Genomic DNA, 24,188 nt, shown 5'->3' on the forward strand with positions numbered 1-24,188 from the left:
GATCCAAACCAGCCAGAGATGCCAGATTTCAGTAGAAAATTCAGACTTAAAAATACAGTCATGGTCCCCTTCCGTCAATCAGCCAGTGATAGTTTCCTGCTTTTTATTTCCCTGTAGATTGACTCTTGGCCGCCCCTGGAACAGTGAACACCAGCTGAGCACACTGCAGCATAAGCCCAGCAATGGGGTGTGTGACCCTGATGCAGAACCGGTGTCTACCTGAGATGCAAGTGGTCAAGGCCAACACCTTCTGGAAGCACCAAATGAGGTTATTTAAGTTATGGGCTCTTGGCACGGCTTTGTCTGAAGACAGTTACCCAAACCCATCAAACTCGGTGGAGAATAGAGTTACCCCCAACAAAGCCACTGTCTTTCACTATGTTTGCTTTGATGCCTGTGAGAGCTGAGAAGGTTTTGGAGGAACTGGAGTGTGCTGGATGCACTCCCTCCACCCTCCCCAGCCAGAGCAGCAGCAGTTTGGTTCAGACTCCAGAGCAGGGAAAGGCCTCGGCTGCAGCCAGGCCAAGAGCTCCTTTCAGGAGACCCACAGGGAAGCAGAACAGCGCACTGAACACCGATGGGTTGTGGGCGCAGGGAGTCTCGTGCAGACCTTTCCCACTGTCTGCAATTTGACTACGAGCCAACCACTTTATTTTATAAATATGACACCCCGGGTGAGGCCGCTTTGAGCTTGCTCTGCTAAATACCCAGCTGTATAGCGATGGTTTTACTACTCACACGCTAGTGGATGAGCCCAATTTATGTTTCATATCAATCATTTAGCTTAAGTAAATGCATACTAGATATAATGAATCATCTAGAAGTATAAGGTTGTGTGATTTTTAATATACTTTCTGCTTCATGTTACTTAGTCAGCTAAAATCTTTGCTGTAAAAGAAAACTTTGTAAATAATCTTTGCTAAAATCTTAAGCTGTAAAATTCTGCTCATATTTACCGAAAGCAACTGCAAACTACACCGAACACTTTCAAGATAAGGTCTAGTTCACACTTTGCTGGAAAGAATGGATCTGACTGGGGAAAAAAATAACAATACAAGGCTAACATGGAGACATTACAGACATCTGCAGAACGGGGCCTGTTTTGCACTTTGCTGAGAAGAAAAGGATTTATTCAGACAAACAGTACCTGGAAGGCCATGGGCTATAAACAGTGTCTACAGCTGAACTAAACAAAGGCACATGTGAGATCAGTGAAAAAGATCCAATGAGAAGCGTGTGAAACATTGCTGTTGGACTGAATCATGGTGTGAATGGTCTGTAAAGAGATAAAAGTCAATGGTTTCCTCTGCTTAGGTTGGACCTCTGTGCAGGTACCCAGCTTGAGCCAGCCCTCCTGCTATTCTATTCCTTTTTTTGTTTTTTATTTCTGAGAATTTTGTTTCCTGAAAGTCCGCTTTGCATACAGTTATCAGGCCTTGCCTGAAAGTTTGCCTCTGGAATTCTAAAATACAGACTCCGGAGTGAACAGTTATCAGGGAGGGAAGACGCCTGAGCGTTTGCTTTGTGAACGGGTACAGGCTTCTGGAGAGAAGGCCAGCAGCATTCAGCTTGGCATATTTCCCCCATGCAGTAAATAATAGAGTGAACCCGCCACCGAACTCTTTTTGAGTCACATTTTTCTTTGAGAAATCTAAACATTGTTCTGCAGTGAGCAGAACCCTAAATCACTCCTCTGTGACATGGAGGCACTAAACAACCTATGCAGTGCTGCTTTACACAGTGGCTGAGTGGAACACCAACAGCTGCCTTTCACTAGGCAATATAGAACCATAGAATTGTTTTGGTTGGAAGAGACCTTCAAAATCCTCAAATCCAACCATTAACCTAACTCTGGCATCAAACCATGTCCCTAAGAATCTATACGTCTTTTAAAGACTTCCAGGGAAGTGCTTACCTTATTGACCTGCTGCTGCCATGTGAGAGAGCAGCTGCCGGGACAGTCAGGCTGCGTAGCGATCTCGGCAGAAATCCCGCGTTTCTAAGGAGCCTTCACCCCAGCTGGGCATCGATGCAGAGTAGCTGTGTGCTCACGTGAGGGTGCGGAGATGGAACAACTTCACAAGAGCACAAAAAAATCCCCCTTTGGCAACACCACAGAGTTTGCCTCCAAGACCTGTACAAGTCTCTCCTTCAGGAATCATTTTTTTCCCCTCTAATAAAGTCTCATAAGACTCATCTGTGGCCATTTCAGCACAAGGCTTACCAGCAGCTGATGGATACCCACCGAGCAAAACAGGTGGACGCTCCTGGCTTTGCTCGTCATCACACCATTTCCTTACAAGAGGAGGTTTTTGTCAGGATATTAGTTGACTCCCCCTGCCCTGTGGCCCCGATGTCCCTTCCACGCTGCCCTGTGGGCAGTAGCAGAGCAGCTGTTGCTGTGGCCAAGCCGTGAGCTCAGCTCCAAGAAGTGGCACAGCAGAAGAGCTTGATAAAACCTAATCAGAGCAACTGAACGGGTTTTCTTCCAAAGTTAGAAATTTCTTAAATTTTCTGCACAAGAATACATCAGGTTGAGACTATTTTAACATGCGGCTCTGAGAAAAGCCTCTGATATACTAACAAAGCCTATTAGCACAATGCAAGTTGGACTACATTAAAGCAGTAGAGCAGCACTGGATAACAGGGGGAGGATCAATAAGTGTCTTAATGACCTGGATCACGAAAGGAACATGTATTGCAAATCCAAGAGTACATGGACTTCATATTTTCTTTCATTGCTTTCATGCTATGTTTTTATAGAAGTCCTACATGCTTGTAAATTGAATTTGCTAGATTGCAGCAGCATACTGCAGAAATGAGTGATCCCTCTGAAGAATCTTTCTGGGGCCTCTCCCTGTGATTCTTTGAGACAAGCAGTTCTTTCCAAATTATTTGATTTTCAAAACTATTTAATTTGTAGCTTTATGTTGCAGAACAGGGAAGCTTCATCTGGGTGTGTCTGACCTGTGATGCACTGTGCATGCATCGTGCTTAATGCACCAGGAGCTATGTTCTGGATTCATTTTTAATGAGAGTAAATAATTGGATGGGTTCTTACCATGCTCAACAAATGCATCTCACAACTTTGGAAACTCTCTCATCTCTTTTGATCGGCCATCTGTATTTTTTTAATGCCGAATGAATAGGAACTCTTTTTTAACCTTTTTTTTTTTTTTTTCACATTCTATAAGCTGAGAGACTGCGCTGAGGCACTGGTCACAGAATTTTATTAAAAAAAAAAAAACCAAACATAAAATACCAGGGAGTTCAGAGCTTCTTAACTGTGGAACACAGTGGTGAATTGGGCTTTTTACTGTTTTCTTCTTTGCAGGAAGAACCCACAGCACAAGCTAGAATACAAGCACAGTTCAACACCAGGTAGGCCAAGTGGTTTAATACAACTCAAATGCAGGGAAAACAAAACAAAAAAACCCCAAACAAACAAACAACCCCAACCCAGCAATGGATTAAAAAAAAAAAAAAAAAATCTTGCAGCTACTGTAAGTGAAGAACTCTGTATTTGCAGCTTCCTATGTATTACACCGAGCTCTTGATTTTCTTACACTTGAGGTCTTGCCCTTGTCTGTGATAATGTTGCTTGGCCACTGCAATCTTGCACTCACTTTGTCAAATGTTTTTCAGCTGAGGTGAGACACAGTTGATGTGGTTTGTATGCTCCTGTATCTTACATACTGACAAAAATGCTGTATGGGAAGTGGATATTTTAATGAGTTTAGTAGGTTTTATTGAGAATTCAGCATGGTCTAGTGTGGTATTACTGGATCTCCATATTCTGCTTGCTCCATTCAGAGCTGGAGTATTACAATGAAAACAGGGAATATATTTACGTGTCACTGGAGTGTTTCTCAGCATTTCAAATGGCTATTGCAGTACATTATTTCTATAGCTTTTCTTCTATCCCCATAGGAAAATGTGCGCACAGTAATGTTTTCTGTTTTAACTGTATAGATTTAGATCTTATGATTTCATACTGACCATTTATTCTTACTTGCCTTTTGATAGGAAATCCTCAGGTAGCATGCAATTTTAAAATAGTAGGATAATCAAGTCCAAAAATCAAGAAGCAGCACCAAAAAATGCAAAGTATCTCCCTGAATTCTTGAAGGACAAAATGTGAACAGTACATCCCCCTCTGGTTTTCGGCAAGTCTAGTTACTGAAATATGAAAGATATTGGAATAAAATCTCAGAATCAGTTTTAATTATATTCCCTCCAGCCCTCAAGAGAACATACATGCAGAAATGTGTTCTCCCACTAAGAAAATCCAAAGAAAGATTAAAAAAAATGATGACAGGCATGCTTGCAATGTTCATTTTAGAGCATCATAGGATAATTTTGGTTGGAAAAGACCCTCAAGATCATCAAGTCCAACCGTTCCCCCACCCCTGGCACTGCCCCATGTCCCTGAGAACCTCATCTCCGTCTGTCCAACCCCTCCAGGGATGGTGACTCCAGCACTGCCCTGGGCAGCCTGTTCCAATGCCCGACAGCCCTTTGGGGAAGAAATTGTTCCCAAGATCCAACAAAGGCACTTTAATGAACAAATTCCTTGTATTTATCACAACTCCACCCAACCTGGTGGCATCTCTGAACTTACTGAGGGTGCACTCGATCCCTGATCCACATAATTGATCAAGATGTTAAACAGAACTGGCCCCAGAACTGGGCCCTGGCAAACAGCACTCATGACCGGCCCCCAACTGGCTCCAGCTCCATTCACAGCTCTCTGGGCCCGGCCCTCCAGCCGGTTCTTTACCCAGGGAAGAATACGCCCATCCAAGCCATGAGCTGCCAGTTTCTCCAGGAGAATGCCGTGGGATACAGTGTCAAAGGCTTTCCTAAAGCCTAGGCACACAACACCCTCAGCCTTTCCCTCACAAACGGGGGCCGCTGGGGCCCAGCCCAGGGCAGGCCCTGGGGCCAGTGGGGTCAGACTCGCGCTGTTCCAGCACCGGCCTCACTGCGCATGCGCCGCAGCTTCCCGGAGGGCGGGGCTGCCGGGGGGCGGGGTCAGGGCGGGGCTGTTGCCCGGGCAACGGGAGAGGGCAGCGCGCGGGACGCGCGGGACGCGGTCGCGGGGGGGTGGTGTTTCCATGGCAACGGGGGGGGGGTCCCGTGGCAGTGGGGGGCGGGGAGCCCGGGGGTTCCCCCCCTGGTGACGGGGTGGGGGGTGGGGTGGGGGCGTGTCTTCCTGTCACCATAGCAACAGGGTGGCGATGGGGGGCAGGGGAACTCCGGTCACCATGGCAACAGGACAACCGACGGGGGGCTGTTTCCATGGCGATGATGGTGAGTTTACACGGCGACAGCAAGAGAGGGGCACCCCAGTGTCCGTCACCATGGTGGGGGGAGCAGATTTGGGGTTGTCATGGAGGTAATCTGGGGTCCCTGGGGGTAGTTTTGAGGGTGACTGGGGCAGTTAGTGATCCTTGGGGACAGATTTGGGGATGACAGGCACAATTTGGGGTCCCCCACCCCAGCTCAACCCACATTGTTACCAGAATCTCTTTATTTTGACCCAAACCAAACACCCCGAAACCCCTGAATGCCAAACCTGACCCCAACATTGGGACCATCGTGTTGGGACAGGGGTGTTGACCCCAACACTGTGATGAGGGGCTGACCCCAAAATCAGAATGTGATGGTGGACTCCAACATGGGGATGTGGTGGTTGACCTCAACTCCATGACATGATGGAGGGCTGACCCCAACACCGTGACAGGTTGTTGACCTCAACACCAGGATGTGATGATTGACCCCGACACTGGGACATGATGGTTGACCCCCAACGTCCTGATGGGGGGTTGACCCCAATATCAGGATGTGGTGGTTGACCCCAGTACTGGGATGTCATGGTGGGCCCCAACACCGGGACGTGGGGATTGGCTCCCCGCAATGTAATACTCTCCCCAATAAATTACAGCTCTCCCAACCCCACATCCCCCCATGGGGGGGCCCATCATGCCATGGGGCTGACCCCACTGTAGGGTTGACCCTGCCGTGGGGCTGGTCCCACTATGGGGGTGACATCGCCGTGGAGCTGACCCTGCCTTGGGGCACTCAAGGCTCTGTCACCTGCCCCACGAAGAGGATGGTGCCTGTGGGGGAGAGAGGGGTCAGGGAGCCGCCCAGACCCAAAGCAAGGGGGGACAGAGCCTCCCAGACATGGGGCATGGAGTCCCCCAAGACCCACATCGATAAGGTATGAAGCTCCTCAACCCAGATCCATGGGACATGAAGCCCCCCAAGACGCACATCCATGGGTGTGAAGCCTCCCAAGACCCACATCCAAGGGGATGGACCCCCAAACCCAGATCTAGGGGACACAAAACTCCCCCAGCCCCACATCCATGTGTCCCAGGCACCTCCCCCCAGCCCCTCAACTCCCACCCTCCCCATGTCCCCCCATACCAGTGGGGTTGTGGCGCACGAGGAAGAGGAAGGGCCGATCCAGGAGGATTTCCAGGGGCGCCATGCGGGAATATATGATGGCAGCTGGAGGGGAGGGCGTGAGCAGTGAGACCCCTCCCTCCAGGCACCCCCAGCCCCAAGGGACCCAGGTGTCCAGGCACTCCCCTCCCAAAGGGACCCAGGTGTCTGGCCCTCCCCATTGCAGGGACCCAGGCATCTTGGCCCCCCCGTGTCACTCACCAGTGGCCGATGTCACCTCGGTGCCATTCTCTGTCACCTCCATCCTCACCTTCTGCAGGACTTGGCCCAGGACGAGGGGCTCCTCAGCTGATCCAGGGGTGAGAGGTGAGTGAGGGGGGTCCATGGACGCCTGGCTCCCCCCACCACCCACCCAGGGACCCTCAACTTTTACCTGAGAGTGGGGTGAAATCAGCAGCGTTGGGGTCAAAAGGAGCATGGACCCCCAAGGACTTCAGTGATGCCTTGAGGTCCCAGCTGGTCTCTAGGGAGAAGCTGAGGGGCGGTGGAGTTCACAGGGGACCCAGGCATCTGGGGGACCCCCCCCACATCTCAAGGGGGACCCACCCATCCCTTCCCCCACCCAGGGATCCCCTCTGCCCCCCAAGGGGACCCAGGCATCTGGAGGACCCTCCCCACATCCATAGGGGACCCAGGCTTTTGGAGCCACCCACCCCACATCTCCAAGGGGACCCATCCATCATCGCCGCTCAAGGGCATCCAGGGATCTGGGGGGCCCCCCTATATCCCTAGGGGGATGCAGGAATCCAGGGGTCCCCCCCACATCCATAAGGGACTTACCCATCTCCCCCACCCAGGGACACAAGAATTCCCCCTCCCCACACCAAAGGGGACCCCAGCGTCCAGACTCACCGGGGCAGGATGAGGACACGGGTCACAGGGGTCATGTTGGTGACCCAGGTGGTGACAAGTTGGGCATCAAGGAGGCGGGTGAGGGTGACAATAGGGACACCCTGCCAGGTCAGGGCCACGAGAAGCATGGCCACCTCCCCCCCAGCGTAGGGGACCTCCACCACCTCATAGGGGACCCCTCCCGGCGTCTCGAAGTCCCCTGCGGAGACACGGTGGCATCAGAGGGGACCCAGGTGTCCAGGAGGTGGGGGGGCAGGAGGGTCAGTAAGGTGACATTGGGGACCCAGGGTGACATGATGGGACCCAGGCATCTGGGAGATGGGGTGTGGGGGTCAAGCAGGGTGACACAGGGGAACCAGCGTGACATGGGGGGATCCAGGCATCCGGGAGATGGGGTGGGGGGTTCAAGCAGGGTGACATAAGGGACCTCAAGGTGACATGCGTAGGCTGGGGTGACACAGGGGACCCAGGCGTCTGGGGGCCAGGGGTCTCACCGTAGTTGAACTTGGCTGTCTTCTCCATCATGGGGACAGTCACTGTGGTGCCATCTGGTCTGTGGAAGGGGCGGGGGCGGGTGGCGAGGGTGGGGAAGGGGCTCCTCCAGGCCCCCCTGAAGTAGAGGGCGCTAGCCAGGACCAGGCGGGTGCTGGCACCGACCGCACCAGGGGGCAGCAGCCCCCGGATCCGCCCTTAGGGGACAAGGGTGCTCCTGGAGTCCCCTTCTGTGGTGGAGGGGGACCCAGGCGTCCAGGCACCCAGCACCCCCATTCCCAAGGAACCCAGGAGTCCAGGCACCCCCACCCCGAGCCCCCCAGGGTCTCACCCTGCGTCCGCTCCTGCACCCAGGCGTTGAGGAGGGCACGGGCCCCCTCTCCCCGTTGGAAGTCGACCCTGGCCAGGCGCCGGGGGCCGAGGGTGCGGGTGAAGAGGGGGACGAAGCCAGGGGTCAGCGTCAGCCCCTGCCCCACAAAAAGCCCCTCGGCCACAGCCAGGAGATGTCCGGGTCCCCTCAGTGCCCGGCGCAGCACCCAGAGCTCTGCCACCACCCCTGGATCTGTGGGTTCAGGGAAACTGAGTCAAAATGTGGGGATGGGGGCACCCATGGGCGACCTGGCATGGGGACACCCACAGGTGACCTAGTGTGGGGACACCTGTGGGAGATCCAGGATCGGGATTGGGACACCCATGGGTGAGCTGGTGTGGGGATGAGGTCCCCACAATGGGCACAAGGACCCCAAAGTGTCCTACATGGCGGTGGGGACCCCACCATGGGGACAAGGACCCTAAGGACCCTCACCATGGATACTGAAGCCCATGGCACCCTCAAGCTGGTGACGGCCATGCCTGCCGGTGGCCAGCTGAAGGGCCAGCAGAACAGTGGTGGCCCCGTGAGGGGCGAAGATGACATTGGTGTCCCCTTGGTGTCCCACTGCCTCCCGGAAGAGCCTCAGCCCGAAATCAGCCACCAGCTGGGCCACCCGTCCTGTCGCTGGTATCCTGGCACCCACCAGGGCCACCCAGGCCAGGGCCACCAGAGCCGCCGGGACCACCCGCATCCTGGAGGGATCCAAGCGTCTGGGGGTCACTGGTGTGACCTTGATGACCCAAGTCCCTCCCAGTGGACCCAAGCATCTGGAGGTCACTGAGTTCACCAACGTGACCCCAGTGGTGACCCCAGTACTGAATCCAGTCCCAATGCTGCTCCCAATCCTGGTGCTCATCCTAATCCCAGTTGTAGTGCTCATTCCAATACCAGTTCCAGTGCTGGCCCCAGTCCCAATCCCGGTGCTGGTTCCAGTCCTAGTCCTATTGCTCCTTTACCTGTTGGTCTCAATCCCAGTGTCCCAGTCTCAGTCCCAGTGTCGGTTCTGCTCTCCCAGTATCAACCCTGGTGTCGGTATCAGTATCCCGATATTGGTCCTGGTGTTGGTCCCAGTGTCGGTTCCAGTATCCTGGTTTTAGCCTTGGTCCCCAGTTTCAGTCCCAATGTCTCGGTCTTGGTCCCAGTGTCATTCCCAGTCTCCCAGTGTCGGTCCTGGTATTGTACCTGTGTCCCAGTGTCCCTATTGTACCTGCGTCCCAGTGTCCCTATTGTACCTGCGTCCCAGTGTCCCCAGTCCCACTCAGTGCTGCTGCTCCTGGCTCTGGGCGGCATCCGGCCCTGGCAGCGGCTTTAAAGGGCAGAGGGAGGGGCCAGGGGAGGGGGTGTGTGTGTCACCAACTCGTGTCCCCATGCCCCTCCCTGTGTGCCGTGTTCCCAGTGCCTCCCTCATGTCCCCAGTGGCCTCCTTTGTCTCCTGTGCTCCCCCATGTCCCCAGTGTGTCCCCCTCACGTCTCCTGCGTCCCCTCTGTGTCTCCACATGTGTCCCATGTCCTCAGTGGCATCTAGTGTCCCCCACGTCCCCCACATCCCCCCATCCCCACGGGTGGCCCTTTGGTGGCGTTATGGGGGGGCGGGTGACCTGACGGGGTGTCACAGATCTCAGAGGACCCAGGCATCCGATCAGGGTGTCACCGCCTCCTCGAACCCGGGTTTCTCCCCAGGGCGACGCCAGAGCCCCTTCCTGCGGGGTGACGCGGTGGCTGCGGTGACACCGCGGGGGGGCTGGGAAACCCCGCGGTGCCCGGACGCCTGGGTTCTTTTCCCAGGGCTGAGTGAGGCTCAGGCGCGTGGAGCCGACACGGGCGGGGGCGGGGGCTGCCCGGACGCCTGGGTCCCTTCCCAGGGCGCTGAGTGAGCCCGAACCCGCGGCGGCGGCGGCGGCGGGTGTCCGGACGCCTGGGTTCTCTTGGCCAGAGAGGAGGGCGGGGCGGGACACTGGGTGCGCTGCCCGGACGCCTGGGTCCTTCCGAGAGACGGTTCCGGATGGAGGGGGCGAGGGGGCGGGGACGGTGGCCAAACCACCCCGGGGTAAAAATAACCCGGGCTGAAACGGCGCCAGGATCGGGCCCAACGCCCACCCATGCTCCCAGTGCCCCATAGATCCCGCATAGACCCGCTGGTACCCACCCTTATGGGGATTCCCCAGGGGCTCGTAAAGGGGTTGAGGGGAACTGGGGGGGCGGGTCGCGGACCATGAGTTGTGCCACCCCAAACCTGCAGCCCAGAAATATACTGGAAAATAACCTTTTTCCGGCGTTATTTTGCCCAAAATTGGCCATTGTGTCAGCGGGGGCGGGGGGAGCAGGGAAAGGAGTAAGGGGAGAGGAATTTCCTCAGAAACCCAAATTTACTGCTTTTCCACCCAAACAAGGCGTCGGGAAGGGGATTATTCACGGGCGGGGCTGGAGCAGACAGTGGGACACCGGGGTTGGGGGGCCACACATCCCGTCACGGGCACGGACACGAGTGTGAGACACAGGGGTGCACTCACCCCCCCCCAGCCATGCACGTGCGTGTCCCACTGCACCCCAAAAACGAGTCCTTATTGTGGACCCCAGCACGACCCCCCCGGCATCTGCCCCCGCTCCCCAAACTCCCCAGCCCCAGGGGGGAGTGACTCAGGCGGGGGTGACTCATTTGGGTCTCAGCACCTTCCTGTGGGGCCCGGAGGGGTCTTGAGTGGGGGGAACATCCAGCTCAGCCCCCAATCCTGCACGGATTCACTGCAAAATGGGTGCTGCACCCCAGAAACCCATGGAGCCACCCCCAAGTGTCACTGTACCCCAAAACCACATGAATCCACCCCAAAACCACGTGGATCCACTCCAAAAGTGACATGACTCCCAAATCTCTGTGGATTGACCCCCAAATTCACATGGATTCACCCCCAAATTCATATGGATTTCACCCCAACTGTCCTTGTGCCCCAAGCCTGAAGAGATTCACCCCAAAACTTCACACAGACACCAAACCAGGACAGATTCACCCGAAAACCTCACACAGACCCAAGCTCACATGGATTGTCCCCAAAACTGCATGGATCCACCCCAAAATCTTGCACAGCCCCCGGCCCTGTCACCCCATGACACTGTCACCCATGGCAGGGCCACCCCACAGCAGCGTTACCCTATGACATTGCAGCCTCCCCACACAGCACTGCCACCCCATGAGGGTGTCCCAGTGTCCCCTCACACTTAGGGACCACCTGAGCTCATCCCTTCCCACCCCGGTGTCCCCATATGGGACCCTTTGTCACCTGCTGGGCCACATCGCCTGACATGGGGAGTGTGACACCTGCTCAAGGAATTGTCTGTCTGTGTTCCTTGCTTGGTGACACCCCCAGGTGACCTCAATGACATCTGGGCTATGGATGGCTTCCTACCAGGAACTGCTCCCAACCCTGGGTGAGGATATTGTGAGGACACCAGCACCCCATAGATTGTCACCACCATGACCCTCAGCCACCATGGCCCCAAATGTGGCCAAAATGTCCCTTCTCTGTGTCCCCTCTGTGGTGGCATCAGGATGCGGAGCAGACAGGGGCTACACGGGATTGGTCGGGTCCCCAAGCACTCTGTAGGAGACTGGTTGTGGCAGGGGACATATGGGTGTCATCTGATGTCCCTGGCCTGGTGCTACCTCCCAGGTCTGTCCCATATCCTCATCCCATGTCCCACGTCTCCATCCCATGTCCCATGTCCTCGTCCCATGTCCCACATCCCCATCCCAAGTCCAAAATCTTCATCCCGTGTCCTAATCCCTTGTCCCACATCCCCACATCATGTCCCATGTCCCCATCCCATGTTCCACATCCTAATCCTGTATCCCACATCCCCATCCCATGTCCCATATCCTCGTCCCATGTCCTCATCCCATGTCCTCATCGTGTGTCCCCATCCTATGTCCCCATTCCCCTGTCCCCACCCTGCTTCTGTTCCCGGTCTCACTCCACAGTGGGGACAAGCCACGGCCAGGGCTGGTGGGGATAGGACAGGGTCTTGGAGGTGCTGGGACATGCCCAGAGGAGTCTCATGGACCTTGGAAGTGAGTGTTGGGCATTCCTTGACACAGCGTGTCTCTGTGATCACCACCACTGTGACCACCACCACTGTGACCACCACCACCACCACCCCTGCCACTGTGACCATACCCCACACCATCCCTACCACTATAACCAGCACCCCCAGCCCCACCATTACAACCACCACCACTGTACCTACCACTATGACCACCACCACCACTGTCCCTATTACTACGACCACGACTCCCACCTCAATTACTATGACCATCACCACTACTACAACCACCACCACTGCAGCAACCACCACCAGTCCAGGTGAGTCCTCCTTCTTGGTGACACCACCTGGCCATGTCCCTACTCCTTGACCTCTCACCATGCCCCAAGCATTCTCTTGCACCTCTGGGGTTTCTCTGGGCTGTGTTACAGCATGCATGTCCTGGGGTACCTCTTCCACGTCAATGCCAGAATGGGGCCATGTGGGACAGCATCAAGTGCTGGTGTCCTGGCGTGTACTACAGCACCTATTGTGAGACAGCTATTTGCCAAAATGGTGGCACCTGGGTCAACAGTGGATGCCAATGCCCTGAAAATTTCCAGGGCCTTGAGTGCCAGTTTGCCAAGGAGATCATCGGGGTCCAAGATGGTAGGGAGCCATCCCATGGTGTGCTGTACTACACTGGGCCTGCTTTGGGGGTCACCAACTCAGGATCTGGGCTGAGGTCACCTCAGAAGGACCAGCCTGGGAATGGGGCCACCACAGAGGGACCAGCCTGGGAATGGGGCCACCATGGAGGGACAAACCTGAGAATGGGGCCACCATGGAGAGACTGACCCTGGAATGGGGTTGGGGTCACCACAGAGGGACAGATCCAGGAACGGGGCCACCATTGAGAGACCAATGTGGGAATGGGGCCACACTGAGGGACTCACCTGGGAAGGGGGTTGGGTCACCTCAGAGGGACCAACCTGGGAATGGGGTCACCATGGAGGGATTGACCTGGTCCCATGACCAAGGGCACAGTGAGTGGGATGGGGACACCTGGCTCTGTCACTTACGGGTCTCCTTCTGCTTGAAGAAGTGACAGTGAATGCGATGGTGGAGGTGAAGGTGAAGGTTGAAAACAGGAATTTCACAGATGACCTAGCAGAGAAGTCCTTTGCAGCTTTCAAGGATTTCAAGAAGGAATTCACGGAGCGGGTCAGGGCACAGCGATGCCCCCCATGCTGGGGGACATGTTGGGGGGACAATCAGGGCAAGTTGGGGCTGATGCCCAGATCTCCCCGTGGTTTCTCTTTGTCTTCCAGATGAGGGAGGTTTACAAGCACACAGAGGGCTACCAAGATGTGGTCATCCACAAACTGATGTGAGTGCCCACCTGGGGCTGGGTGGTGTGTCCTCATGGGGTGCTGACCCCCTCCATCTGCTCTGGCAGGGTGATTTGGGGTGAAGGCACCCATGGAGGGTCAATTAAAGGTGATGCTCTCCAAGGGTGGGGCATCCACAGCCCTACAAGCCATATCGTGTCCCTGGGTCTCCTCCAGGATGGTCCAGCCCCATGTAATGGTGGCCACACTGGGAACCCCAAAATAGTCCCAGTTGGGTTCCCTGCAGTGTGGGATGACTGAGTCACTGGTGCCCCTTCTCCTTGCAGCCAGGGCAGCATTGTGCTGGAATACACGGTCATCCTGAAGGTGCCCACCAGCACCACAGCCAACAAGATGGTGGAGAGTATCTTCAAGAACGTTGCCAGCGGCTTTGACAACTACACCAGCTGCAATGAAAACTGTCAAGGAAAAACCTGAGGGATGCTGGTGGTGAGTCCCCACATGTCAGTTGGCACCAGGGCAAGGTCCTTTCTGGGAGGGACCTGAGTTCAAGGGTTCCCACCAGCAGCTGCTCTCTCCATCCCAGATACTTTCTGTTTCAAACCTACGTTTACCAATGTCATCAACTATGTGGTGCAAGAGGTTGGAAGAATAAGGGACCCCACGGGACATTTGTCCCCACCCCAGAACCCCGCAAGCCACATCCCTGCACACCTTGAGCCATGTGTCTCCACCCTTAGGCCTGTGCGACAGCTACACCCTGGAGGTTTGCGAGTCCTACTAATCCCCACATGTCACCATCACTGGTGTCATCTGCATCACCAGATGTGACAAATGATCTGCTCACCCTTACCTCTGCATCCATGGTACATGAACATTGGCACACTTGGGACTAGAATGCTGGTAAGCACCCCACTGTGCATCCACTCCCCAGAACTTGTGTCCCCTCTAGATCTGGGGTGAAGCCAGCATCACCTTCACCTCCTGTGTGTCCCCACCAGGTGCTCAGATCAGGTGGCATTCTGGTACCAAGACAGTGCCTGCAGCTCACAGTTCAGCAAGATGAGGGTGGCAGTAGGAGTGCCAGTGGCCAGGTTGGTCATGACCATCACCATCTTCACCATCTTCATGGTGTGGGCTCAGAGGCCGAAGGAAAAGTACAGGCAAATGCATCATTATGGGGACCACACCTGTTCTCATCCATCCCTGTCCCACCATGGAGAAATAAGTGGACCTTCTACTTAGACCCATATTGCAATGTAGATGAAAACTGGCATGACTACCACGGCTTCACCGCCAGCAACCCTGGAGCTACGTGGGAAAGTAACGGGGCAGGGGGAGCTGGATGGCAGCTGGATGGGTGGGCTGTGGCACCAGTGGAACTTCTGGGTGTCCACGCCACCTCTCCTTCCACCCCCACAGCCTTGGAGACCCCCAGGACTAACGTCAACCTGGAGAAGGTGAACACCTCGCAGGAGGTGGGTGCCACATCTCCAGGACCCTGACGCTGTGTCCCCCCACCCACTGCAGTGGGGACAACCCCTCCATCTCACTGCCATCTCTCCTTCCTCCCCGGATCCACATCCAGCTACTGACCCACATTGTCAACACCTGAGTGGATCCACCCAAGAGCCAGCAGCGAGTGGGGGAGGACACGGGCATGGGTGGGGTTCTGGGGGTGGCAGACACCAGGAAATCTACCATCTTCTTCCTCCCTGCATGGCTGTTTGCAACAGCACTTTTAATAGTTGAATAAAACACTAATTTTATTGTCACTTGCCTGTTTCCACAGACTGCTGGAGACACACAAAGTGGTCCAGTGCCCCGCTGGGGAGATGTGGGCTTGGCTGAGGGACAGAGCTGGTGGCAGGATGCAAATCACTCCAAAAACACCCTCAAAACAGAAAGGGAAACTTTCAAGATGAGTTAATTGCTGAGTGAGCAATTAGGAACTGCCATTGGATCACCCCACGGGTGCAAGTTCGATGGGTGATGCATGTGGGAGAATTTGTCCTTGTCCCCACCCCCGGGGTAAAATATCAGCACGGAGGTTCATCCATGCCTCCTTCCAACCCTCCTCATGGGAAAGGGGACAAAGGGCGGTGGGGTGGAGAGCAGGTGTGGTGGCTTTGGTGGGGGAGACACTGAGGGGGCCCCAAGGTGGTACCACCCACGGAAGGGGGGGATGTGGGGACACATGTGAGGGTCCAGGACCACCCATCTGAGCATCACCTCCACCTCATGCAGGTATGCTTGGGGGTGTCATCCTGGGGTTGCTGCGGTTCCCATGGTGGGTGGGGAACGTGGAAGCATCCCCAAGCTCATGTGTCACCACTTGAGTCCCCAGACAAGTCACACCCCACCCTGTCCCTGAGTGCTAAAATTAGCTTTGTTGTTGGGTTTTTTTTTAACCTTACCTGGCAGCTTGGAGGTGTGAAAATACCCCAGGGGTGTGGGCAGGTGCGGCCCCAGTCCTAGCTGATAGGTCCTGGTGTGCGGTAGGAGAGTCCCCCATGGGCAGCAGGGTGGGGATCCTAGGCAGTTGCCGGGGGGTGTAACCCCTAAAAAGGGCTGCAGAAGCGGCAGTAACAGCCTCTTGCTCCCTTCCCAAATCTACATTAGGGTTGTCCCAGTGCAAACCAGTGTCACCAGAAGCATTCTAGTGTCTATTGGGAAGAAAGAAGGGGCCAAACCTCATTTTTTGGGGGAGTGGAGGTGGATTCTCACCCTTGAAGTGAGTTTGGGAAGGGAGGGAAGTGGGGACATGACCCTGGAGGTGGGTGTCATGGCCCGAAAGTGCTAGAGGGTGTGAGGTAAGAGAATGACAGGATGCTTGGGGTAGGACGGGACCTCTGGAGATCATCTACTCCCATCCCTCTGTTAAAGCAAGTTCACCAGAGCAGATAGCACATGATCATAGAACCACAGAATCATAGAATATCTTGAGTTGGAAGAGACCCACAAAGATAATGGAGTCCAACTCCTGTCCCTGCACAGGACACCCCACAGGTCACCCCGTGTGTCTGAGGACGTTGTCCAGTCTCTTCTTGAACACTGTCAGGTTGGGGCCGGGACACCTCCCTGGGGAGCCTGTTCCAGTGTCCAGCACCTCTGGGTGAAGAACCTTTTCCTCATGTCCAGCTGCCCCTCCCCTGGCACATCTTCCTGCCATTCCCTGGGGTCTGTCACCGTCACAGAGAGAAGAGCTCAGCCCTGCCACTCCTCCCCTGGTGACGAAGCTGTGGACTGTGATGAGGTCTCCCCTGAGTCTCTGCTCCAGCTGAACAAACCAGGTGACTTTAGCTGCTCCTCATACAGCTTCCCCTCTAAACCCTTCATTAACTTTGTGGTCCTCCTCTGGACACTCTCCAGTAGCTGTAAAAGTAATAAAGGTAAGGATGAATGATGGTGAGCTTAGTGAGCACCTACCCCAGCTCCCTCAGTATCCTGGATGGATCCCATCTGGCCCCATCGGCTTGTGTGTGTCCAAATGGTGGAGCAGGTCACCAAACATTTCCCCTTGTATTATGGGGGCTTCATTTTGCTCGCTGTCCCTGTCTTCTGTCTCGGGGGCTGTGTACCTGGAGCACAACTGGTCTTACTGTTGAAGACTGAGGCCAAGAAGGCGTTTAGTACCTCAGCCATTCCCTTGTCCTCTGTCACTGTGTTTCACCCCGCATCCATCAGAGGGTGGAGATTCTTGCCCTCCTTTCGTTGCTGATGTATTTATAGAAACATTTTTTGTTCCCTACTACAGCAGTAGCCAGGCTCAGCTCTAGTTGTGCTTTGGCCCTTCTAATTTTTTCCCTGTGCAGCTTCATGGCATCCTTGTAGTCCTGAGTTGCCTGCCCCTTCTTCCACACGTTATATATTGCCCTTTGTTTCCTGGGTTGCAGCTGAAGCTCTCTGTTCAGCCAGGCCAGTCTTCTTCCCCACCAGCTTTGGCACATGGGGACAGACCTAAACCTTCAGGCCCTGCCCTGACAAGATCAGCTTTCTTTCTGGAAAGGCTGTTCTGAGTCCAGCTCTGTCACAGCAGTGCCCATTGCCTGTCCCTGCCTGCGCTCACAGCTCTGCCACACAGCAGGATGGTGACCAGGCTGCCGGAGCACTCAGGCCTTGCACAAATACAGAAGCAGAGTGTGGAAGTGGAAAGAGAACAGCTCCAGAAGACCAAGCACTGGTGGTCCCTGGCACTGCTGCCTTGCTGGGACTGTTTTCCCCTCCACCCGTGCACGCAGGAGCTGTCCCTGCAGCTCCAAAAGGGCCTTGGAGGAAGGAACTCAGGGAAAAAAAAAAAATAATCCCTGGGGGGGCTTTGTTTTTGTCCAAACACACAGAGGGCATGACTCCTCATTCACACAGCCACAGCCCTGTGCCCGCTGGCTGCCGAGGAGTCGGCCCGGCTCTGCAGCAGGGGCCATGGGAACGGGGACAGGGGCCAGTCCTGGGGTCCAGCTGTGTCTGATGGAACCGCTCCTGGTGCAGAAGGGCCTGTCAGCATCTGCACTGCCAGTGATAAGGAACCAGGACTGCAGAATGAGGTTTGGGTTTTTACAACTGCTTCTCCCCTCCCACCCTGTGGCTTAGTTCTCGGATGTCAGAAACCCTCAGCATTTCTGCTGCACTCAGGGAGAACAGAGCGAGTCCTGCGAGACCAGAGGGGGCCTGTGGGTCGGTGCAGAGTGAGGGCAGCTGGTCTGTCCCTCCGTCTTGCTCCAGCTGCCCTGGGCTGGCACCTTTCTGAGGTGGAGGCTGATGACACTCCCATGTTACCCCGAAAAGCCACCAGGCACTGCTGATTGCGGAGGGATGCACATCAGACCACAACATGTCTCGCCTTTCCTAAGGTCTCTGCACCACACTTGCAGCCCAGGACACACACGGCTCATTTCACAAAGCCAAAAGGATTTCTCTGTTGTAGCATCTTTGCACTTCTCCATGGGGCTTTCAGATAACACGAAGATGACATAGGACAGGTCTGCATCCTGGACGGAAGCTCAGAGTTTGGAAGGAAACCTCAAGGAGATACCCAAGTGTCCTAATGATGGCATTTGATTTAGGGAGATTCAGCTCATTCCCCGGCTGCACAGACTTCATTACCCACAGCCCCCCAGGTCAGAGGAAAGCTGGGACACCTGTTCCCATGGACACACCGGCAGGAAAGGACACACAAGATCAGTGTGTGACTCTGCAGCTGAAACTCCCATCCCCAAGAGCCTGACAGCAAGAACAAGAGTGCAAAAGGAGAGCATTGCACTGCACCAAAATTGCTCCCTGCACATCTTTCTCGTCTGCATCACCCACGCATGTGGTGACCTGAACCCCAGCCACTGGGTGCCGTTAGGGGTAGAGTTAGCGTTCTGAATGGCACAAAGCACGTAGCTCCAGGGACACTGGGGCTACAAGAGGTATGCCAAGGAGCGCATGGCATTGCACCAGCATTTCTCCCTGCACACCTTTATAAACTCTGTGACCCATGGTGACATGAGCTGTAGTCACTGTGTGTAGTTAGGGGTAGGGTTAGGGTTCTGAGAGCCACAAATCCACAGCTCCAGTGACACTGGGGCTGCAAAAGGCATGCCAAGGAGAGCACAGCACCGCACCAGCATTACTCACTGCACACCTTTCTCATCTGGGCAACCCACGCCCATGGGGACCAGAGCCCCAGTTGCTGGCTACAATGAGGGGTAGGGTTAGAGTTAGTTGAAGAGCTTTGAGAGCCAGAAATCCTGCAGCTCCAGGGAAACTGCATCTGCAAAAGGCATGCCAAGGAGAGCACAGTACTGCCACCAATGTTGCTCCTTGCACACTTTTCTCATCTGGGCCACCCACGCATATGGGGACCTGAGTCCCAGTCTCTGGGTGCAATTAGGGGTAGAGGTACGGTTAGGGTTCCAAGATCCACAAATCCTACAGCTCCAGGGACACTGGGGCTACAAAAGGCTTGCCAAGGAGAACACAGAACTGCACCAACATTGCTCCCAGCGCACCTTTCTCATCTGGGCTACCCATGCATGTGCAGACCTGTGACCCATCTCTGGGTTCAATTAGGCACAGGGGTAGTGTTAGGTTTAGAGTTCCAAGAGCCACAAATCCTACAGCTCCAGGGAGACTGTGGCTTTAGATGGAATGCCACACTTTTCTCATGTGGGCAGCCCACACACGTGAGGACCCATGCGTTAGTGGGGTTCCCCGGGCATCAGTATTAGGTCCAGTCCCGTTCAACCTGTTCATCAATGACCTGGAGGAAGAGGCTGAGTGCACCCCCAGCAAGTTTGCTGATGATACCAAACTGGGAGGAAGGGCTGACACACCAGAGGCTGTGCTGCCATCCAGCGAGACCTGGGCAGGCTGGAGGACTGGGCAGAGAAGAACCTAATGAAGTTCAGCAAGGGCAAGTGTAGCGTTCTGCCCCTGGTGAGGAACAACCCCAGGCGCCAGTACAGGTTAGGGGTGGGCCTTCTGGAAAGCAGCTCTGCAGAGAAGGGCCTGGGAGTGTGGGTCAACAGGTTGACCATGAGTCAACAGTGTGCCCTTGTGGCCAAGAAGGACCACGGTATCCTGGGGTGCATTAGGAAAAGTGTGACCAGCAAGTCGAGGGACATTGTCCTTCCCCTCTACTCTGCCCTGGTGAGGCCACATCTGGCGCACTGCATCCAGTTCTGGGCTCCCCAGTTTAACAAGGACAAGGAATAACTGTAGGGAGTTCCAGAGTGGGCTGCATAGATGATTAGGGGCCTGGAGTATCTTTCTTATGAGGCGAGCTGGGTCTGTTCAGCCCAGAGAAGAGAAGGCTGAGAGGGGAATGCTTACAGATATCTGAAAGGTGGATGTCGAAAGGATGGGACGAGACTATTTTCAGCGGTGCACAATGATAGGATATGGGGCAATGGGCACAGATTGAAGCATAGGAGGTTCCATCTAAATGTGAGGAGAAACTTTTTTAATTTGAGGTGCCAGAGCCTGGAACAGGCTGCCAGAGAGGTTGTGAAGTCTCCTTCTCTGGAGACACTCAAAACCTGCCTGGCCCGACCCTGTGTGATGTGCTCTGGTGACCCTGCTTTAGCAGGTGGGTTGGACTGGATGATCTCCAGAGGTCCCTTCCAGCACTAACTATTCTGTGATTCTGTGTGCTGAGCCCCAGTCGCTGGGTGCAATAAGGGCTAGTGTTAGGGTTCTAAGAGCCACAAATCCTACAGCTCCAGGGACACCTTTCTGATCTCAGCCACCCACGCATGTGGGCATTTGAGCCCAAGGACCAGGCTGCCAATAGGGTATACAGTTACATTTAGATTTAGGGTTCACAGAGCCACGGTGCCTGCAGCTCCAGGGACCCTGCAGCTGCTCAAGTCACGCCAAGGGAGCACGTTCTCTGCTGCCGCCTGCTCAGTGAGCTGCAGCGCAGCCGCTCACGGTCTGCGCATGCTCAGTGGCACCCTTCGAACAAGGCTTGTTCTGCCACCTGTTGCAAAAAGTTCGTACTGCAGCTCGCAGGGGGCGATGCGCGCTGGCTCCCATTTGCCATGGTGTCTGTTGCCGTCTGCTGCCTACAATTCAGTACTACAGCTGGAAACCGGCCCGTGCGCAGTGGCGCTCTGTAAACATCGTTTGTGCTCCCCCATGGTGAGAACAATTCGTCACCGCATCTCAAAACCGGCCCCGTGTGAACGCGCTCTGCGCTGCCCCGCGCGGAAAACCCGGTACAGCCGCGCTGGAACTGCGCATGCGCGGTGGGTCTCCCTCGTTGCTCTCGCTGCTGCCACCTGGTGGCCCGAGCCCGGTACTGCAGCTGCCGCGGCCGCTCCGCGCTGGTGCTGCCCCGTGGGGCGATCGCACCGCGCTCGGTGCTGCCGCCGGTTAAGAAAAAGCCGCCGCCAGCCCACACCTGTCAGTTTGCGGTTGTGCACACAGATGTGCGTGCCTTCACACGCATAAACACGAGGGTCGTCCTTGTAGACGTACGCATGTTTGTACCCGCATATGCCTTCATGTCTGCGTTTGCAGACACATGGGCGTTTAGCTGGGTGCATAAATGTAAAGGTGTTTTAATAACAGATGTTTCAGAGTAGAATGCGCCTGTTCAACAATAGCCTGTCCAGTGGGAGAATGTGGAATACCTGTGACATGTGAAACACCTGTTGCTGTAAAGAATCTTGCATGGATTTGGCAGCGTAGCCAGGACCGTTATCAGTTTAATCTGTTGTGGCACACCCAGCACAGCAAAGCAGCGGGTCCAGTGGCACTGAGCACCCTTGCTTTTCTCACTAGTGTGAGCAGATGCACAAAGCATACCTGAAAACGTATCTATAGAAACGGGTACATGTTTCAAATGGTCAAAAGATGAGACGTAACCTCAGTCTGTCAAATGGCATCAGCTGTGAGCCCGTGAGGGTCAACTCCAAGGGAGGGTGAATTTATAATAAGGCCTTGACATTCCAGGCAAGAGCGAACCATGTCCTTCGCTTGTTAGAGTGGCTGATCAAACATCCTTTTTTAAAGCAGCAGCATTTTGATGGAAAAAAGCATGCGGAGCCCTGGCAGACTGCAAGCAGACTGTAGCTACAGTGTAAGAGTCCGCAACTGCATTTCCTTCTGTTATGGGACCTGCTAAAGTTGTGTGAGAGCGTATATGAGTAACAAACAGCGGGTGTCTGCGAAGCTGTAGTATAGTTTGCAATGATATAAACATTTCAAAGAGCTGCTGTTGCAACATTTCTTTAAGGAAAGCAGAAGGGATGTGACGCGGTTGAGACAGACAAATGACATAGACCAAGTTCTTCCAGGATGAAAGTAGTAGATGCCATTTATTGCCACAAGTGCATTTTTATACAGTTTTACCAATTCATGTGTCTCTTCACTATTGGTTACAAGTTACAGCAGTAACATCTCATTGGCTAATTTTGCTATCATCAGTGTTACTCTTCTACTCCCTTCCCTCTCACGGGTACATCCCTTCTCTCTCACGGGTACACCTTAAAATCTCCAGATACTCCTTTACTCCCATCTTTCTCACGGGTAGGCCTTAATATCTTCAAGGCTGATCCCTGTTCCCACGCCCTCCGTCAGGGAATCCAGGGACCCACCATAGTCCCCCACAGGGATGCACTGGAGGACCTTGGCTACGTACTCAGAATCACAAATCAGATTCAGATGTTCCTCCTTAAAAAGCTCTAAGGAAGCTAAAGCTGTGCCAAGTTCTACTAATTGAGTTGAACCATCAATAATTTTAACGGAATGATGCCAATCGTTATCTTCACGCCAGACCACTACAGCTTTATGAGACTTCCCTGAACCATCAACAAAACTGTGTGAGCATGTGGGATCGGACCAAATCCAATTATGGTCTGTGGCCAGATGTCAAAGACATGCAGATTCTGTAGCAATTTACATTTAGGCATGCCAAAAGCTGTGCTGTTAAAAAAATCAGCCTGTGCAATTTCCAAGGACATAGATTGCGAATAAAAAAAATCAAAATCAGATTTCACAGATGGTACATATATGACAGATGGGTCATGGCCTCTTAAAACCTGAATCCGCTCTCTGCCTTTTTTGGTCAGAGCAATAATCAATTATAGAGGCTGAGTAATAGTTTTACAGAAAGAGTGTGGGGGGAAATCCATTCCAAATATATCAATCTGTTTGCTTTCTCATCATATTGTCCCACAATAGTCACAGGTTGTTTCTATGTTGTAGCTATAAATAGACAAATATTCAAGTCCAATCGAATGCAGTCAGCCTGTAAGGTTGTCATAAACTTGTTAATCAAACTCTCTCACTCCATTTTTGCTTTCATGTTTATTGGATATTGCTTTTCCTTACTGGCTCGAAGTCCTATTTCAGTTCTATCAGTGTAGTGTTGGCTTTACTGAAACATTGGCTGCCAATACTAACGGAAATACAGCATTCGAAATTTCCTTGGTGATTTCTCACTTGTAGCAAGCACATCTGCACCATCCAAGCAGCTTCTTGGAGGACATGCAGCTAAACAGAACTCTCAGAAAATGTTATTTGAGCTTACAATTTACTTAACAAATATTGACCTAAGAGAGGTATAGGGCTTTCTGGCAAATACGAGAATTCAGTTATTAAAACTTTGTTCCAAATTTGGCATTCCACTGGTTTCAAAAAACGGCCTTCCTTTCTTTCTCTCCCATGACCTCGAAAACTAGCACGGTAAATTTACTAAGAAGTCTCTTAGAACTCGTTACTACAGGATAAGTCTATTAAAAAAAATTGTGGTTTAATTTCCCAGCTTCATTAGAACTATGGATCCACTGGCGATGCCTTTAGATTCCCTCAGTCTCCTTCATTCAGTGTGACAGCTCTAACAGCACTATCGCTGTGGCGGGGGGGACAAAGCCCCCCCTTTTGCCGCTTTGAGCATGTGTGATTCACACTTCTTGGTATTTATTACATATACCTATTGCATGTTCGTTTGTTTCTACCACTTAGTCAATGCATGATACATAAACTATTTCCATAACCCCGCCCTTTGCCGGCAGTCCATCTGTGGTCTCTGGTGCTCCCGGTGTCGGCTTCTTGACTTAATTTCTTGAGCGTGCATTTTGTTATTTTGTGCTGCTACTCAGCAAAAGTCCCGCAGCTCTTTCTTCATCTAGTGGAACATT

The 24,188-nt window shown here is 53.8% G+C and overlaps 1 protein-coding gene across 1 annotated transcript; it reads right to left on the minus strand.

Moving 5' to 3' along the window:
• Nucleotides 1-6,084: 6,084 nt before the first annotated feature.
• LOC135995878 (plasminogen activator inhibitor 1-like) lies at nt 6,085-12,607 on the minus strand. The gene is made up of 9 exons (XM_065647483.1): nt 12,135-12,607; nt 8,624-8,883; nt 8,150-8,380; nt 7,821-8,015; nt 7,327-7,525; nt 6,848-6,948; nt 6,676-6,762; nt 6,436-6,519; nt 6,085-6,122 (listed from the first exon to the last, which is right to left on the minus strand). Exons 1-9 carry the CDS (start codon nt 12,605-12,607, stop codon nt 6,085-6,087), a joined length of 1,668 nt encoding a protein of 555 aa, XP_065503555.1.
• Between the last annotated feature and the right edge of the window lie 11,581 nt (nt 12,608-24,188).

Source organism: Caloenas nicobarica, chromosome 17 (assembly GCF_036013445.1).
Source record: "Caloenas nicobarica isolate bCalNic1 chromosome 17, bCalNic1.hap1, whole genome shotgun sequence".
In the NCBI taxonomy this organism is placed as follows: Eukaryota; Metazoa; Chordata; class Aves; order Columbiformes; family Columbidae; genus Caloenas; species Caloenas nicobarica.